This window comes from Opisthorchis viverrini (genome assembly GCF_000715545.1).
Source record: "Opisthorchis viverrini unplaced genomic scaffold opera_v5_429, whole genome shotgun sequence".
NCBI lineage: Eukaryota > Metazoa > Platyhelminthes > Trematoda > Opisthorchiida > Opisthorchiidae > Opisthorchis > Opisthorchis viverrini.
In genome coordinates this window covers 8186-27136 of record NW_008752083.1, presented here as the reverse complement: position 1 = coordinate 27136, position 18951 = coordinate 8186, and the positions used below count along the sequence as shown (strand labels likewise).

The following is an 18951-nucleotide window of genomic DNA, read 5'->3' as shown; positions in this document are numbered from 1 at the left end:
GCATTTCCGAATAAATAACTCCGCAGCGAAGGCCTTCTTCCTTTCATTTGGTGTCGTGACCAGGATAAGGATGAAGCTCCCGTGGCCGCAACCCTTTGAGGATGGGGATGTTCGGACCTTCCTGGAGGACTTTGAGGAAGTTGCGGAGGCTGCCGGGCTGGAGACCGACCTTTGATGGGTAGTTCCGAGCAGGTTCAAAGTGGTGGTGATTGAACGGGATCCGCAGTGCCCACGGGTGATGCTAGCGTATCCTATTAGAATGAGATCGCGTCGTAAGTCTAATATACGATGTTCGGTATAGGCATATAAACAAATAGACATAACAGTCAGCGAAAACTTCAGCTGCGATGTGATTATGCTGAAGTGAAACTCGGCCAAACTTCGGAAGCCATAATTGGGTAGTTTTATAGGGAAATTTCACCGAGCGCCTCTCAGAGAGAGCATCAACAAGATTTCACTTTCTGCATACCGTATAATGATTTTAGTGTTGCAATTATGAACCGGGCCAGGTAAAGTAAATGATATGCAGCGCAGTTCTTTCAGGAAATCTGTTTATCATGGTAAACAATCATTCCACTACTATTTAGTCTCTTAGTCATAGGGGAAAAATTTGCAAAGTATGCATACTGACGAACCAGAGTGGGTCTCACTATATGTACCTCGCTGCACCGTTTCGCTTTCAACACAAGGATCCAAGGTTCTCAGGAGATGAGACCACAGCCGATTTCAGCTTTCACAGAGAAACTGATGGCCAGACAGTTTGAGCTGGAAGTGTGCCAAGAATCATTCAAGTTAGTGCCCATATATCATCAGCGGATCCTCGGTACAAAGTGAACTGCCCAATGGTTGGTTTTGGTTTCTCGTTCTCAGGCCCTGAGAATATAATCTCAGAAGCCAAAACAACGGTAGTTTGACTAGAGGCGACGTAATTTGACGTAAGCAATTTATGCTCTGGTCTGACTCAAACACACGAGTGCCATGTTCGCCAGCTAATGTCATGTTGGTAGATTCGTACGATTGAACGATTCCATCCTGTTTTGCCGTTTATTTTGTTGCCATTCTAATGTAATGGGCCGAAATTATTTTCGTGCGTCTTGTAGATGTTTTTGATGACGTTTCCCTCCGGTAATTTCTTCGTCGTGATAAGGCGTGGTTCATTAGTAGGTTCTTTCAAAACCAAATGCTGTCGTTTTTTATGGATAGGGTTCTCATAGCCTTTGCAATGCACCCCCAACGGTCGAAGAGTAGTGCTGAACAAAATTCCTGTTTACATCCGTTTAAGTATACTAATGTTCACCTGTTCTGGACATTCTGCTTTTTGGCCAAACGATAAATATTTATCAAGGTTTCAAATTCAAGTCCGAAATAATGGTTTTAAGTCAAACCATTCTGCCTCCGAGAGATAAATTGATGACCCCAACAGGATACTGGTATACTTGAGGAGCACTGCTCTTGACTGCGTTGTTCAAAACGGTCAAACCAAGGCAGGAAATATAATCAGCGCGGTTTCAAGATAAATCAGTTTCACATTGAAGCCGCAACATTGGCGGTTCCCGTTTTGGTATGAAATTTCACTTTTCAGCTTGACAGGTGCCGGGTTTCGGCTACGGTGTATTCATGATCGTGGTAGAGAGCTTGATGCGGAGGGACATCATTTAAAGTAGGGTACAATTTCATCATGGAAATACCCGTTGGTATTTGGCTGTATCCGGTTTGCTGTCAAACGGGTAGACATCGACGAACAAACAACCAATCGTCAGGCAAAAAGTTTGGTTAAAATGTGAAATTAGCGAACCCAAACTTTGATTGTACGCATGATTCTCATTGTGAGTGAGTGATGAAAATGAAGCTATAACGTAACAATGGGTCTTTCGCTGGGGTGTGCGAGTGCGAGTGATGCTTCCAATTCGTAGATATGCAACTGCTTCTGTCGTCTGTTCTCTCCTGTTTCAGTAGACGGGATAGTTGATCTATTTCTGACCAAGTCAGCTCAAGTAAGGTTTTACGCATCCGGAGATTAATTTTCAGCAAACGAATTTGAAGGGTACCACATGTAAATGACAGAGCACTTTGATATACGTTGAAAACATCATCCTGAAATATCCAGCAGTAAAGGCTCTACGAAAATAAACGAGACGCGAGGTTAATATGAAGGGCAGTTGGATTATCTAGGATACCAATCAAGTAAGGTCTGATTTAGTTGAAGTCGTACTTGGAGCAAGTAAATGGGGTTGAATTGCTTTTATTGACTGACTGGCTTATAGTGTGAGAAGCGTTCGAAGGAATTCGCTAAGTAATGTCGGAATGCGCATCAATATGTTTGCTTCAAGATATCCCGAGATCCCGCTGCACCCAGAAGTGTATTTTAATTAATGGACAATAAGGCGGAAATCTTTCTGAGTCTAGGGAAAGAAAAAGGGAAACAATAAATTCAATGAAAGGAAATGCAACCATTAACAAACCTATGGAGAATATTAAGCGGAACAGGAAATCATCAGTTTCACAGCATGAAAAGTTGGAAGTCAATATGGAGATGGCACTTATTGTCGTTAAATTCACTCCGAAAGACATTCAGCGGTCGTTGCTTGTGAATAGTCTACATGAGACGTCCATTTCAGTAAAACTGAGTTGTTCATGGTTCCTAGTTCAGGAACCATAGACAGACTTGTACCTTTAAGCTATGGACAACTAGCGCTTCATTCTCTTTACGAAACGGCTGAAAAACGAATGAGGGAACCATAGACACAGCAAGTTTCTTGGATGAGTACACATATCGGAATGCATTGGCTCGACCATTGAAGATGTTCAATAAGTTTTTCCTGAAATACTCGACGTTTCGGGGCTTAAATAACAGTTAAATGCATTCCAGTGCCCATTGATCCGAGACAAAGACGATTATCATATGGGACATGTGGGTCAGGTATTTGTGACGCTGAGGTTGCTGGAGGTAAACTAAATAGTTCTGCTTGTATCTATTGGGTTATACCAGTGTTCAGGCACCCCGGATATCCCTTTTGTTGAAGCACCATGTGATGAATACTGTTCAGGAGAAATTCCAAATTCAAATTCGGAACGATAGCGTATCAATCAACCCAACCACTTCTGGAACTCTTCCGACATAAATCACTGACTTCAGTCGAATGCTAGTTCATTGGCGAAGTTGTCCGCTTCATATTCGCGGTGAGGCGAAATAAGGCTTCAGGCACACAGGGTTGGATTTGCAGCAAGCAAGTTAAAGATAAAAATCTTTCTGACTGACTGATTTCCAATGTTTGTTGGCCTGAGTTGAAGAAATGATGATTATATGAGACCTGCATACCCGGCAAGTTTGTGACGCCGAAGTTGCCAGTAGCATCCCGAAGGGGTTGATTGACTGTCGTTGTTGACCAGATCATCGACACCTGTTCTCCGATATTCTGGTTGATATAGTGTGGTTCACAGGGTCAACTGGTCAGTTGGACTCTGTTCGTAACTAGAGCTCACCAGAAAATTCTGCTATGCATTCAACCCTCCCTCCATTATGGCTGCTGTGGAGTCCAAATTGTCTGATTTTCTCGTTGCAGAAGTGCTGTGGTACTCCGCCTAACAGACAACCTCTTCAATAAGGGTTTGAATGTTACACCTTATAACTTTTCGTCAGACACACAAGTTGCATGCACCCTGAGAAGAATGGTTCAAACAACTCGAATAGCCAAGACGAAAGACCAGGAATAATACGACAACTGCGGTCAGAATCACCATCTCTGTGAGTGCCTTCTAGTAGCACGACAAAAGTGAGTCACCATCTACAATGTTTCAAGCTACAATCAAAAAACGTCATGGTTCAACCAACTGGAAGACGCTTTGAACCCATCAGAAGATTATCCTTTCAGAAGACAACCTTTGGATTCATTGCTGTGCACGCTTCGTGAGGCCAAACTTCGGGCTACAAGGTTCGTTGGGTTTTGCTACGAATCGGGAACTAAATACACACATCTTCTACTAACAACGGGGAAAACGAAAAAAAATTACATTGATTCCATCACTGTGATACCGACCCACCAAATTGCGATGGTCTTCTTGACCGAGGTGGCAACAATGGGTTGTTATAAATATATGCTGCCGGAAACAATCATTTTCTCTAAATCCCTAGTAATTTGGAATGTCAGTATCATGAATATCCATTTTTTACTACAGGTAAAGTAGCGCCCAACTTTAAACTTTATGTTCCCAGAGTTTATACGAATCTGCACACCTGGCCTAATGTTTTCATGAATCGGTCCGAAGAATGTTCTGAAGGTCCTATCCATGACGTTAAAATTACCAAATCCCCAATGATGAAGTAACCAAACTAACCATCACAAATAACCCCGGGATAATGTCCTCCAATTTAATCCACTTTTAAAGAAGCCCGGCCAACGCATCTAGACTGAAAACAGCAGCGCGAGATCGCGCTTTTGTTTATGAACCTTAGCAAATATGGCCTCACAAATGGATTTGCTGCCCTATATTGGTCAGACAAAAGGGTGAATCGTCGAAAGTATCCGATCCTCAAAAGTAACATTTTTTCGCTACCGAGGGGAGACACTTTTGAAAGTGGTTGTTTAATTTTCGAGGAAGGAATGAAATGCTTCTACGACTGCAGACAACAAGGTTACAAATATAGTTTTGTTCAGTGGCACGGTCGTTAAAATGATGTCGGAGGAGAAGAAATTTCACTTAGACAAATGGAAATCCCTTACTTGGCTGAGAAACAGATTACTGTTTCTAAGGCTGCAGACAGTAGTTCTCGCTAAGGCTAAACATGCTGACTTCAGCTGTGCTTAAAATTCCAACGTAATGGCTGAACACAGGTCGCAGAAGCCTAAGATGGTTAATTCACAGTTCGACTACAGATATGATGACGATGATGATGCTGATGATCATGATCGTGGTGATGACGATATAATGATAGTGATGATAATGGTGATAACAGTAATAATCAGAAGCAGGGTGACCGATGGCCATGAGGGTCACCGTGCTGATGGACACAATGATGATAATGGTCATCGTGCTAATGATGGTGACCATGATGATGGCGATGGTATTGGTGAGAATATGGATGATCCTGAAGACGATTATGGTAACACGGATGATGCAAACGGTGACAATGATGCAGGTGATGATGAGGACGATGGGTATGGTGACGATCGTGATGAAGATAGAAATGATAATAATAATAATAGTAATAATAATAATAATGATAACGGTGAGGACTATCGGAAGTAGTCGAGATGATAAGATTAGGTTCTAACAGCAAACTCTCAGGTCGGTCCGCGCACTAACCACTTAGTCAGCAGTAGCTCGAATCTCAAGCAACTACATTGCGATTTATAAATGGGAAATATGCATAAACATACGTATATTTTACCGGTTTGCCGACAATGAGCAACTCAAATCATCCGAGTTCATTATAGTCCATTAAAGCTTGCTGAATGACGTCAACCGGCTCCATTCGACCGCGGAACTTTCAAATTCATCTATGATCTACTCAGAACCTGATCTCTTGAAAAAGGGATGGAAAACACTCGTGTCAAGTCGAATTATCAAACCCATTTCAAGGTAAAAGCCATTGAGGGTACTGAATGCGGCGGTGAGGAACTGCAATAGTTTTAACTAGGGATGAAAGTTCCAAGGTGAGGTTCAGTGTTTACTACCAAAAAGGGATGTAAGATTCTACATAAAGAAATATGATCGTTAGCTCTTAGTAGAATAAGCTCCATCGGACAGTTTTGTGACGCTGTCAGCATCGGCGAACGCTTTGAAACTGGATTTTACAGTGTCCAAATAAATCCTGGTAATTTCGGCCACATACGAACGAAAAACGCCCACACAATTCAACACGTTCGGAACAGAATGGAAAACAACCGGTTGATTTTTCGCAAAGGAAACTACTCACAAGGTTGCTGAAAACTCTTCGACAGCCCACCACCGGTTTCGCCCTTCTTGGGGCTCATCAGGTAGGCGCAGTCCCCGAGTTTCCGTCAACCTTATGTTCTACTTGAACCCTAATTGGACTGTTTTCGAGAAATACACACATTTGAAAATCAATTTGGTTTTCACGAGAGACTCAACTGAATCTCTCGTTCAAGTAGAACATAAGGTTGACGGAAACTCGGGGGCTGCGCCTACCTGATGATCCCCAAGAAGGGCGCAACCGGTCGTGGGCTGTCGCAGTTTTCAGCAACCTTGTGAGTAGTTTCTTCTATGAAAATATACTGCGATATCTCGAATACCGTGCCAACTGAATCATGAGGCGGCCTGTGTGCAGCACATTCAATTGTAGAATATCATAAACGAGGGATTCAGTTGAGTCTTTCGTGAAAACCAAATTGATTTGTAAATGTGTATTTCTCGAAAACTGGTAGCTGTCTGCATCGTCATCATCATCATCATTACCATCATAACCACTATCGTTGTCGTCATTATGATCACTACCGACAGTACCAACCCTACCATCATGGTCGTAATCGACATTATCACCACCATCCTAACCATCGTCATTATCATCATCACTATCACCGGCATCATCCTCATCGACATCATTATTGCCAAAATCACCATCACCAACACTATCGCCATCACGATCATCAACATCATCACTGTGGCCATCATCGACATCACCCTCGCCACCAGCACCATTATTAACCACATATTCATCATCACCATAATTATCACCATCATCATCAATAGCGCCAGGTATATGGAATGGTCTGTTCTCCCCCGATAAAACCAAATAGGCTAGACAGGCACTGACTGGGGAATTCACCGCCATGCTTGAAAAGAGCGGGTGGAAGGTCATCAGGACTAGCAGCACAATGAAGCTTGAGTAGAGATATACATTTGAACACTTCTAAGGCCGAAGAGGATTCCATATTCACAATCCCCACCATTCTGTTGAAGGCCGGCATTAAGGAATAGAGGTACTAGGTAGCCAACTGAATTTGGCCGAAGCACTGTGCCCAGCTGTCCAAACGTTCTCCTTTGCTGGATATCAGGGCCACTTTCGTCCCTGATGATTTCGCTGGCAAGTAGCTTACGAGGACCAGTCGAACAAATGAAGTGGAAGAGTGTGCGGACGCTTCCAGAATTTTTCGAATCTTCCATTTCTTCGGCCTTTCGGTTCCATCAAGATTCTTGGTCAGCACGGACACTCAGTTTTAGCTCTCGTATGATGCGTCGGGCTGAACTGTGGATGCGGCCAGGGGAAATTTACCGCTGGACCTCCAGCAAAACCATGGTCCCAACAGAGACTCAAGGTTAAAACGACGTTGGCTGGGTTGCGCCGCAAAATGAAGTTCCGGCATTGAGTAGCGCTTTGGACATCTTTTCCCAGTGGCCGTTGGTATCCGTTATCGGACCGTCCGGCAGGTGCTCGAGGTTCCAGGTCTGATAGGTCTGATTTCTGGGTCCACTAGCTTCTCAATCGCTGAGCGAGGTGTGCGGGTTTTGCGTAAACCTGAAAAGCGTAATGAAAAGCAGAGGGACAGAAGTACATAGCCGGAGTTAACACTAGTATTTGGGACGGAGCGGTAGACAGTGAAGGACGCTCACCACCGGTAACTGATGGGGCGATGTGCGCAAGATAACTCAGTGGTTAGAGCGCAAATTTACTGACCGGAAGGTCCGCGGTCGGAAACCAACCACTACATCTCGACATATCCTGTCTAGGCTCGGGCGACCTGGCAGTGTCGTACCAACCCTCATGCTTCCTTCGGGTGGCATGGCAGCTGGGCACCGAAATGGTACCACAACTGAACGATTTTTGACGGTGATGTAGTCTCTGTGGATTCGGGGTTGGTTCGTTGGTGAGTACCACGTTTTCAAGCGATTTCCGCTGGTCTGAAAGCTGGTACTGCAAAGGAACAGTCTATGATCGGCACAACCTGAAGCAGCCACAAGAAACAGGGTGCGATGGACCTCGTTTTCTAGAGATTCTTCTACAGACATCGCCAAACAAACAAAACAGAGGCGACTATCAACGGGTGTCCAATCAAAAAGACACTTCCACTCGGCCTGCGCCGGCACATCCAGATGCATCACCAGGACTGCACAACCGGAACCTGGAAGAGGGCCAGAGGGCAGTCAGATTGATATCAGTACTTGCGCCCTGTCTTTGTTTCTGAAAGACATCATACATCAGTGAAGAGGAAATCCAGCGTACGAGCACGAGCCTCGTGTTGTCCTGCTTGCTTCAGTGTGCGAACATTAAAGGTAGGGATTCGAACACAGACTTCGAAGCGTCTAAAGTTGTTACTGAAGTCGGACACACAGGAGCTGCAGCTGGGCGTGATGCATGGCAAACAGAGCAGTTAATCATAGCGTTGGGATCTTTGGGAAGAGTATTCGAACTTGGTGTGATAAAGTGCAAGCGAAAATACGAGACAATCCAAGAGAGGCGTCAGCATTAGAATATTTTCGCTTACACGCCTGCTACATGCAGCAAGTAAGGAGATTCGGCTAAGGACACCACGCGATGGTTGATGTGGCATGAGATTATTCTTACGTGTACAAGTCACGGTTGTAAATGTACTGAGACACTGCCAGGATGCCCACACCTAGACAGGAGGACGATTTGGGTCCTCAACCAAAGCCTCTGGCTCGAAAGCCTGACCGTAAGCCAGCGGTGTTTGGCGGGAAATGAAAATGCATTGCCATTTTTATAGAACAAGTGCATATAACTTCTAGTTTTTTCAACAGGGAGGTGTTCCTTCAATTGCACCAGTAATGAACCTAACGTTTTACATTCCCGGAAAATTGCTCCAATCTTGAATGTGTTTATCATCCTTCAACTAACCTCTGGTATTTTTGTTTTGGGATAAAGGCTGTACCAACCCACTTCTTTGTTGGATCTTGATATCAGGAGATATGCTCCTCTTAATTTCCGCCTAAATCAAACCCACATTTTATCCACTTTCCTGTAGTCTACTTCTGACTTCAGTTTGAGTTGCTGTCCGATCGACTGCACACAGCGCTCTGATCCGACTGGACATTGTTGAGGCGTGCCGAAATATTGGTGGTTGGGATAGTTTATTGGTTGCTGAGCAGGTTGCTGTTGATTATTTCACCGAAGTGGGTCATTCGCTTTTAGACGTTTCTTCACCGAACGAGGAGACATTATCAGTGCATGGTTGGCCAGTTACTTCCTGCTCGACTGCGTGTATTTATATAACTTTTGAAGAGTATCTGTTGCCTTTTTGAGTGATTGACTAGTTGAGAGACGGCCTTTTCTTTAGTTTATTGTTTCGATTGGATTGCTTATTCCTACACCTCCTACTTTATACGTTTTCCATCCCTGTTTTGGTTGATCCGCTCTTAATGAGCACTCCGTTGTATTCTGATTCTTTTCAGTTTATTTGTTTGACTATGTTGCCTTTTCTTCCTGGTATCTAACCGGTTAATCAGACGTCATCAATTTAGTGATTGGTTTCACTGATTAGGTGCATATTCAAACCAAATTCATCCCCTGCTTCTTCAATGACTTTCTCACCAGGTTTCTTGTGCATCTTCCAGCTCTGTACTTCTAAAGTTTTCTTGCCCTTAGTGATTAATTAATTGGATCAGTTCCAATACGTTCGTTGATGGCGTCTTCAGTGGGGCACCGTAACTCCACAAATTTACGTTCTTTGTTGTTACCTAAATAAGTGTGTGGACACCGTTCTAGTCCAACACGTGTCCCACCTGCTTTTAGGGTACGGACATGGGTTAAAATTGACCGCGTATTGCAGCAACAAGTTTTAACACTGGACAATGTTCATTTTTAATGGAGATTTCGATATGTAAGTGAAACCAATATGTGGTGAAAAGCCGAGAGGTAATGTACGCTTGTTTCACCTATATTGGGAATGATTACCAGTATGAATCAAAAGAAACTCCATGGAGTTTCGAACATGCGACATCCCGGTAATTAGTTGAAAACCCGAGAGGTTGATCGGCAATGGGAATGACTCGCAATTAGACAGGATATAGCTCAACTCAACGTGCAATCACAGAATCCACGTTACGTGGTCAAACGTGCTGAGTGGCTGATCGAGTGACTTCGATAGAACTTCCACTCATCGGGCGAATCGTGCCCATCTTCTGAGCTATTGGTAGTGTAAGATTTTAAAATATTCAATGGAGATTTCGTGAAACGCAATTTTAGTGTTAGGGGGAAACTCAGTTAAATCTTGTTTATAACACGTTTATGGACGTCCTACACAACGCCCACCTTATACTTCAGTTAGCACAGTATTCAGGAGATCGAAGTAAATTTTGCTGAAATAACGCGCTTCACTCACTGGTTGATCTAGAAAAATAACACTGCAACAACTAGTTGTCTTATTCTGTAACCTTACCAGAAGATCGAGATATGGAAAGTGTGTGAAATTACGTATTGCTGGATAATTTCTACTTCCGTCGCTTTGTAAATCCATGGGGGGATTGCGGTCTGATGATTGTATTTCAGTTGACTTGCGGTGCCACATATCAGTGCGGTCTGATATTGTATTTCAGACTTGCGGGGCCAACATTCAGTCGAATTCTGGGAGCTTAAGTAAATCCCCCGTTTAATGAGTTATTCACCAGCCAAGAAAGCTATTTGGACAGAAACGATAGACATATTCAGTGACTTAGCACTCAGTGATGTGGGAGTATTATTGTGTTTCAAGTATCGCATACCGAAAATGTGGTGGCACTCCAAGTTTGATTCCAGGCTCCTTTGACATTTATCAAACACAATCAATCAAATAAAGGAGACCCTTAGCCAGTACGCAACGGTGATTAGGACTGCAGCCAATGAGGCCTCGTTGACTGGCTCTTCGTCTGCATTAAAACTCGGCCAATCTTGTAACTTAGTTACTTCATCTGACGGACGTTTGATGTCAAAAAAGGAATATGGCCCAGCACTAAGCCCACTAATTTTTTTCCAGACTTTTCTGAAACGATGTTTGTAACCCGATATCAAATGTGACGAGTACGTTTATGCGCATTCAAACCCTTTTCGTTTGATGAGGTGCACAGATGGTCTTAAAAAAAGCGAAACTCGAGTCGTTCTTTGGTTTGAACTCATCAGAATAAGTGCGCCAGGGCAAGAGGAAAACTGTTCATACGAGAGTAATGTGAATGCAGACCCCTCAACAATCTACGATTATCATGAAAATAACTTCACAACGAATTCGTCAATGTGGGTTTTAGACTGTTTTCGAGGCGTGGCCAACAAATTTTATGGTGAATTCACCCACGTGCTTGATATTTTCTAAGTTACTGAATGAAGGAATAAATACTAAAAGCTCCGGTCACCAAAGAGCTTAACTTTAACCATGGAAAATAGAAAATGAACATTTCGTATGAAAACAGATCACCTGCACTGAAACCATATTCAGCGAAGCATTTGATGATTGCAGAAAGCTATATGGCGGCGCATACATTTTTATGTCACAACGTTGCATCTAACGGTGTCGACGATTTTACCAGGGTTGGATCACTAGTATTCAATAGATTTTACATACCGATCAGGCGGATCGGCATAGGTCTCTCGCAATGACAGTCTCACAGTTTAAGTGATACGGTATCACACCCACAAACTTCCGTGTGGTGCTGGAGGAACACTGATATGATGTGAAGCATTTTCAACGAAGAACGCACTGTGCAGTTCTCGTTTTTGGCCCCGAAAATTGCAGTTGAATCAGTAAGCCCACTCACAGCTGGGGCGCAATCTAAACACTTGTTGGCACTGTACTTAATGCCAGTGTATCTTGTTCTGTCGATGTCCCAGAAGCATCTTGGCTACTAGCTGAGATTCTAAGCATTAAGGGTTTTCAACTTTTCTTCCGTCAAAAAGCATCCAGTCAAAACGAGGGCACAGACTTCCGCCAACTACGCAAACTCCTTTTGTCACAAGGGGTTAAAAAAGTAATGTGCCTGTTTCATCAGCGCTGAGCAGGTCCCCTAGTGGGATTCTATCATAAACAATGCATTCTTCAAGTCTAGCAAGAAGCATTATCTTGACCAACAAAAGCCCTGTGTAATTTACGCTGGATGCACAAGAGGTGCTTAGGTCCATGAGTCATCAGCACAAACCATTCCTATATTTTGCAACTAAAAAGCTGCGGGTGCATTCCCATCCACTTTTCTCCTAGCGCTCATACCATTTGTATCAACCCTTATTCGAACAATGTAGATCACCAACGCTTTGTCCATTCTTATTTGTAAATCCCGTCCTGTTCTCCTGTTTAGAGCATGTACGAGATCTAGTGATTTTTGTTCGATCCAATCTGTTTTTTGACCTTGAGACCAAAAAGCAATTTGTGATCCCCCTTGTGCACACGTGACTTTCTCATGTGTTCTAATCGGTTTCGCTCGCCTTGTTTGTAGCCTTACGTATTGCAGACGAGTATCTACTGTTCGTATGTGTGTGGTTCTACGCGCTTATGTTTCACATTAATACTGCTGAACAGAAAGCCAGCTGACTAGTTTGGCTACTTGGGAGTTCTGGTAATACGGGTTAGTCAAAGATACCGTTTTGGCTGTAACACCATTTGTCTAGTTGCCTTCATGAGAGAAAGACTGCTTTGCGACTGTCACTAAACTTTTCCGACTTTGTTTTTTTGAACAACCTTCATCCTCTGGATCTAAAAGTGGGTCTGCCAAGAGTATTCACAACGCCAATCAAATCAGAGGTTGAAATGATCGATATTAGCTGAGTGCCAATCAGCAATGCCCATGGTAAGGTGATTATGCTCCGCTGAATCGGTTAACAAAACCTCTGTGAGCGCAGTAAATCTGTTAACTCAACCGTACTATCCACTGTTTTGCCACCATATGACCCCTAACGTCAATCATGTGCATCACTACAGGCGGTGGTCACTTACCATGTCGTTGTAGTAGTCGAACCACAGGTCACTTAGGCAAATTCAGATACATGCGAAATTGGACATCTTGCTTGGAGTGTCGAGAAGGTTAGTGGGGAATACGTACATGTCTGTTTAGTCGTTTTATGTGCGTGTCTCTGTATAGGGATCCGTACATTTGAATTTCAGCCAGGCAGTTTGACAAGGCTACAATATGGTGTTGGTTAGCCTCTAATAAACAGAAAATAAGAGTCGCATAAACCAGCAAAAAACAAACCGCATTTCTCCAGTACATTTGATAGCAAAGTGTAAAACGCCGCGGGAGCGTGAACACACGTTTTATTAGAGAGGTCACACCAGGGAGGGAGAACTGTACAACTGCGTTGTCCTATTCACAGGATTGCCCTAAACGATCGTACCGGCACGGAGACGCACTACAAGATAACCAGAACATGGAGTGCATAAATCTTCAAAATACCAAATAATGAGCTGGATGAATAAAACTAACCGGACATCTACAAAGTCATCCGCAGGTGTTTCCTTTCGGAGTAAATACTCCCGCACGACAGGACCGGTTACAGAAGAAACGTCTGTGCTAGGTGTTGGTGCGGAGCGATCTGGACTGGGTTGGTACGATGAGCTTTGCAGTTGCACACAGCCTTCAGCAGACTCATTGTGAACCAAGTAAGAAGGGAATGATAAGGAAATTGGAGTAGATTCTGACGACGTACTACCACATGCAGGTCCATTGTTCTCAATGCGAGATTGAATCTCGAGAGCAGAACCACTCACTGCCCTATCTCGCAAATGAATCAGCTTTACCTTCAGAGCTTCCGCCAGGCGTTCGGTGGTATTCACACTGTGATTTAAATCTTCTGGTAACAGTCCAGGAGACTGACCGTCTGTAAAGCAACCCAATGAGAATGCCGCAAAAATATTGATGAGTTGAGCATGCCTTTCAAAAGTAAAGTCTTTTTTAAGAAAATCTCACTAGTCGGACATGTCTGTTGAATGACGAGAACACTGCCACCTTGACACAGTTAGTGAAACCATACATTCGTGACGTAAATAAATGGTAGCAAGCAATGTCAACTCAGTGAAATGAGCTACACCATCATTAAATCCCAAGTGTCCATACGTGAATGGTGGATCTTGAACCCGAGGTAGTAGTAAAGTACACTCTGACCACCGAGAGTCCGAATGAATAAACACTAAAACTTTTTATTAGTTCAGAAATGGCATGAATTTTCTCACACCTTACAAGATACTCACCAAGAGGTTCACCTAAGGGCCACTTAAGCAAGCACACTTTACGCCGCTCGGCACTTCGCGAAACTTTGTTATCGACTGTTGATTATGACCAGCTAAAACGGGCCGAAGACGTACCTTTTCAACAGCAAAATGACCAGCATAAGTCATCAAAAACAACAGATTTACAGGATGGAGAAATGATCACTCAGTCAGTCAAACACGATAGACGGTAAATTGTAACTACCAACTCTTCTATCCAAGAATAGGATTATGGAAAATGGCGTTTCATCGTGACATTCTAATCCTATGTTGAGGAAGTTACAACAGATGCGAAAAAGCGTATGTCGGAAACCATTTTATGGCGACCCAGGTAGTGGGTTAGCGAGAAACCAACCCAATGCTCAACGTTCTTCGAACTGTCACGAGGAATAACTGCACCAGATAAATGCTCAACCCCACAAACATAAGCAGATAAGGCTTTTCACTGGTGTCCAACTATCGCTGAAGACTCGGCGAGAATTGAAGAGGTGAACTGCAATACTTTGCAAGCATTTCTGCGGCCGATCCACAGCCAGATTAACTACTGACACTTCACATTAAGTAGCGACATCCCCCCGGAAGGAAAGACGACCTAGAGAAAACGATATCAACCATGTTCTGTGCTTGAGGAAATCAAGTATGGAACGGGCGAATACCACGCAAATACACAGTGGGTTCCCTCCTGAAGACAGCATGCAAACAGTTATTAATGTATGCCAACATCTCTGGCACGACTTCTAACATTATTGTAGCATACCATAGGGAAGTAAATTTTTCGCCTCAGATGGCGCACAGCGATCAGTACAATTGGGCAACGTATCCAAACACTTATACACAGGTTCACCTTGTCATATTTTACCAGGGCTACGCCAATGTCATGGTCACATCGGATTTGGTGAAATAAGGTTAGAAGTGCCAGTAACTTGGTGCACTGAGGAATGATGAGGTACGGATTAGATGCGGGCTCATCGTGTTTGTCAGTCGGTCAAGCTGCAAGTAGAGCTTGACATGGCTCAATGATTAAGGCGCGAACATTCTGACCGGAAGGTACATTGTTTGAACCCAACTACTCCTGTCCGGGCCTGAGCAACTTGGCAGTACGTTAGCCCTCGTGCCTTCATCGGGTGGCATTGCAGCTAGACACCGCAAGGGTGTTCGGCTGGACGACTACTAGTATTTAGGTTGCAAATGCTTCGAATATTCAAGGAAGTCATATCCTAACAAACGGGGCTTACGAAAGTGACTTGCGGAGAGTTAGAAGAGTCACGAACCAAAAATCTGATACCTCTGCTGTGTGCCTATCCATAGTCCGCAAAATTTACGCCTGTCGCAGCCATCCAAAAGTGACAGGCCTCAGGAGCGGCCCCGTGTCATTATTTTCCCACACCACCTGTAACACACTAACCATCCCTCAAAACAAGATCAGCCGTCCTCCATTAGCTGCGACGATGCGACACCGAGCTGCTAGGAACTTCCTATGACAATGCCACTGAACTTGCTGATAGTGAGGATTTTTTAGAGGGGGTTATTATTTCGAAGGCGAATAAAGAAATCGGAATGCATGATCTGGCAGTGGAAAATGGGTCACGGTCATTAAACCAGCAGAAGAAAACATGAAGTACGAAGATAAAGGACTTCATCAGGACCCGAGTGAAATTTGACTTCACCAGGGGACTAGCTAGAAATACCGCTATGTTAGGAAGACAGTTAGTCGTTCCCTCACTTGTTGGTCGACTTTGTACACTCCCACTTGCACTGATCCAACTTGGGGATATGAAACATTTTTCTCTACCGAGAGATGTACTGATGCTATGAGAGATATGCTTGCTTCTAGCATAGCGATCTCCTCCCCTAAAAAGCGTTCTTCGTAAAGCCTTGGGATTGACCATATTTGATTGTTTTAATTAGGTAAGCAGTCAATCTAATATGTACACAGCTCTATCCACTTAAAGTTGTAGCCACAAGCTGCACACAAGGCAGTTGTGGAACCGATTTGCAACATCCTGTCCAGATAAGCCAATAAGTCGCTAGTACGTACAATGATTCAATGCAGTAAACCAAGACTCCCTGTTGCTGGAAGTTTACCAGTGACTGGGGCGAGATGAACCAAGTGGTTAGAGCGCGAATTTACTGACCGAAAGGTCCGTGGTTTGAACCTGACCTCTGCCTCTCGACTTCCCCTGCCTAGGTTTGGGCAACCTGGCAGTATCCAGGCCCTCGTGCCTCCTTCGTGTGGCATGGCAACTAGGCACCGTTCAGCTACAGCTGAACGATTACCAGTGGCTGTTTCCCTCGTACGGGAGATTTCAGCTGAGCATATGCAAACTACAACTGACTCCCTCTACAGCTTGGTACGTGTTGCACTTCATCAGCACTGTTTTGGATGCTTTCTTCAACCGCATTTGCATTCCAAGCCGAGTTGCAGACATTGCCTCTCTGGAGACTCCTTCTCACCTGCAGAGAACAAATCGACCGTCGCGGTAAACACATCACAAACGAGAGATTCAGCTGGGTTCCAGGTAAATCTACCACAAAACCAAATTTGTTTTCGCTTGTATCTTTTTCAGTTCCGAGGGGTTTAGTTCACCTAGGACCACTGCATACCAAAAAATTGCGTGCACCCAAATAGTGTCCCCGACAGGCAGGGACTACTTGGGAGTTCTTCTCGGGGGGGGGGGGGTCCTGCATAGTGCAACAGACCCAATATCGATCGAAATCGACAGAGCCAAGGTGTACTAACAAGTGTGGAACGCAAGAGGTTAAACAGCCCTTGGGACACCCTAACTCCATGTCAGGGTCTAAAGTCTAGAGTTACATGGAGACAATCACGGACTCTTATCCAGCTATTCTAAGAGTTTGGTCAACACATCTTACCCAAGATGTAAAACTGTGCACGCCTCTAGTGGTTATCATGTATAATCGCAAATCTACGAATGGAACCCGAAGACGCGGCACAGAGACGCTAATGATACTGACAGTTGTTGTTCGGTAGTAGCCAGCAGTATTGCCGTGTAAAAGACCCGACTTTGATACATAGAGTCACTCACCTAAACAACCAGGACAAGTCAACAGCAATAGGCTGGCTAGTTCATCATACCCAAAGGGTGGTGGTCCCGTCCCTATTTTCAAATTTTTCGGTGAAGGAAAGGAAGGTAGCAGATGGAAGTGATATGTTCTTGTATGGCTGAATAAACTACGTAAGCGGAAGCACAAAGGTCCTCGGCGCAATCTACTTGCAGCGTTGAAAATTCACAGTTCACAGATCATTTTCGGATTTGTTACATCGAAGAGTAATTATTATTAGTATGAAAAGACAAGGTAAAAATTTGTGACATCCGATGAAAAAAGTTTGTCTTGTATTCTCTTCTCAACTTGACAACATTCAATACCTCCAATTAAGAGGAGAGCTAAGTGATCGGCGACTATCTACTGCTGCCCAGTTGTTTAGTGTTAGCTAATATTGGAGATGCACGAAACCCGATCCTCAGGACGTTTTTCAGTGGCAACCGATGTGTATTGCACCCAACTGTTTGGAGAGTTCATGGACAATCTCTTTGAAAAATAACTTCTCTTTGCCATGAAGAATGGCCTCGGTAGGCCTTGATTGTTGAGGCACACATATAATACATACATACGTAGGTACATACACATAAAATGTTTCCGAAGTAAAATGAAGGCCAGACGTTACTCAAAAAGTGGGATGAACGATGGCGGCGTACGCGTACTGCTAAATAACACAGTATTTTAGATCCGCAATTTCTGAACCTCTTCTGACTATAAGAATCTAGGTCTCAATCGATCCCAAATGGTCAGTAACATAAGTCGCGATTTAAAGCACGAATGGAATAGTTGCGATGACGAAAATCGTGTCTGTCCAAGTTAATTGCGATCCTTAAAAAGCAAGGTGACGGGCGGAGTTGTACCAGCCTCAATAATCCCACAACACTGCACACATACGGCAAAACCCATGCATATGCACGAGACGAAGAATGGTTTGTCACAGGATCGAAACAAACTGGATCACGAGTGCCTCACTCACGTGACACAGGCATCTAAGCGCTCCCCTTAACATATGATTATACAGTGTTCATGTCCAGTGCAAGGAACTGTTGCACACTGACGACCAAACTGACTGAAATCCGGTGTTTTGTCGTCGAATTATTGCATGCTTTAAGATAAACTTGGTTACGCGAGAAGTACAATATGATTAAAGGGGTAGTATAAGTGGGCATTTCAAGTAGAATATACGTAGTCGACCAGGAGTGCGCCACATGCAGTAATGGGAACGCGTTGATTTGAATATAGTAAGGCTGGAAAGAGATGAAACAGCGGATACTATCAATGACATGGTTGTCATAGGCGACAAACTCGCTTCAAATACTCAAGCATAGTCCGGAATGGATGTTACCACAATCCCCAAGAAATTGTAAGCATGACCTCTGGTGCGAGATGAGATTTTTATTCGATTACTTAACGTACAGAAATTTTCTCGACTAAAACGAAGGGCGAAGTATGGCATCCGGAGCCTTAAATGAACCGATAAACCATTGGAGAGTTAACCAGACTACTAGCTCAAACAATCCACGGACGGTATATTAAACCCTTGACAGCGCGGCTCGAAGATGACACTGCACCATGCTAATACTACTCCACGGACGTTAAACCCTTGACAGCGCGGCTCGAAGATGACACTGCACCATGCTAATACTACTTCTATCTGGAATTCACCGGAAAACGTAACGTAGCCGGATAGGCGCCTATCCGATGGGCGTATAAAGTGGAAAAAGCCACCGACTTTAAGTGGATCACAACC

At 43.9% G+C, this 18951-nt stretch overlaps 2 protein-coding genes across 2 annotated transcripts in view; one reads left to right on the top strand and one right to left on the bottom strand.

The window, feature by feature from the left end:
- Nucleotides 1–18951, bottom strand: part of T265_10927 (hypothetical protein) — a gene marked incomplete at both ends in the record, with an annotated part of 63623 nt that overhangs the window by 37252 nt on the left and 7420 nt on the right. Inside the window, one exon of the mRNA XM_009177442.1 lies at nt 13357–13750. Within this exon, the coding sequence (XP_009175706.1) occupies nt 13357–13750 (394 nt within the window). The remainder of the gene's footprint in view (nt 1–13356; nt 13751–18951) is intronic.
- T265_10926 (hypothetical protein) lies at nt 8567–16720 on the top strand (the record flags this gene model as incomplete). Its single annotated transcript, XM_009177443.1, has 4 exons — nt 8567–8633; nt 8966–9200; nt 16327–16657; nt 16706–16720. 4 exons carry the CDS (start codon nt 8567–8569, stop codon nt 16718–16720), a joined length of 648 nt encoding a protein of 215 aa, XP_009175707.1.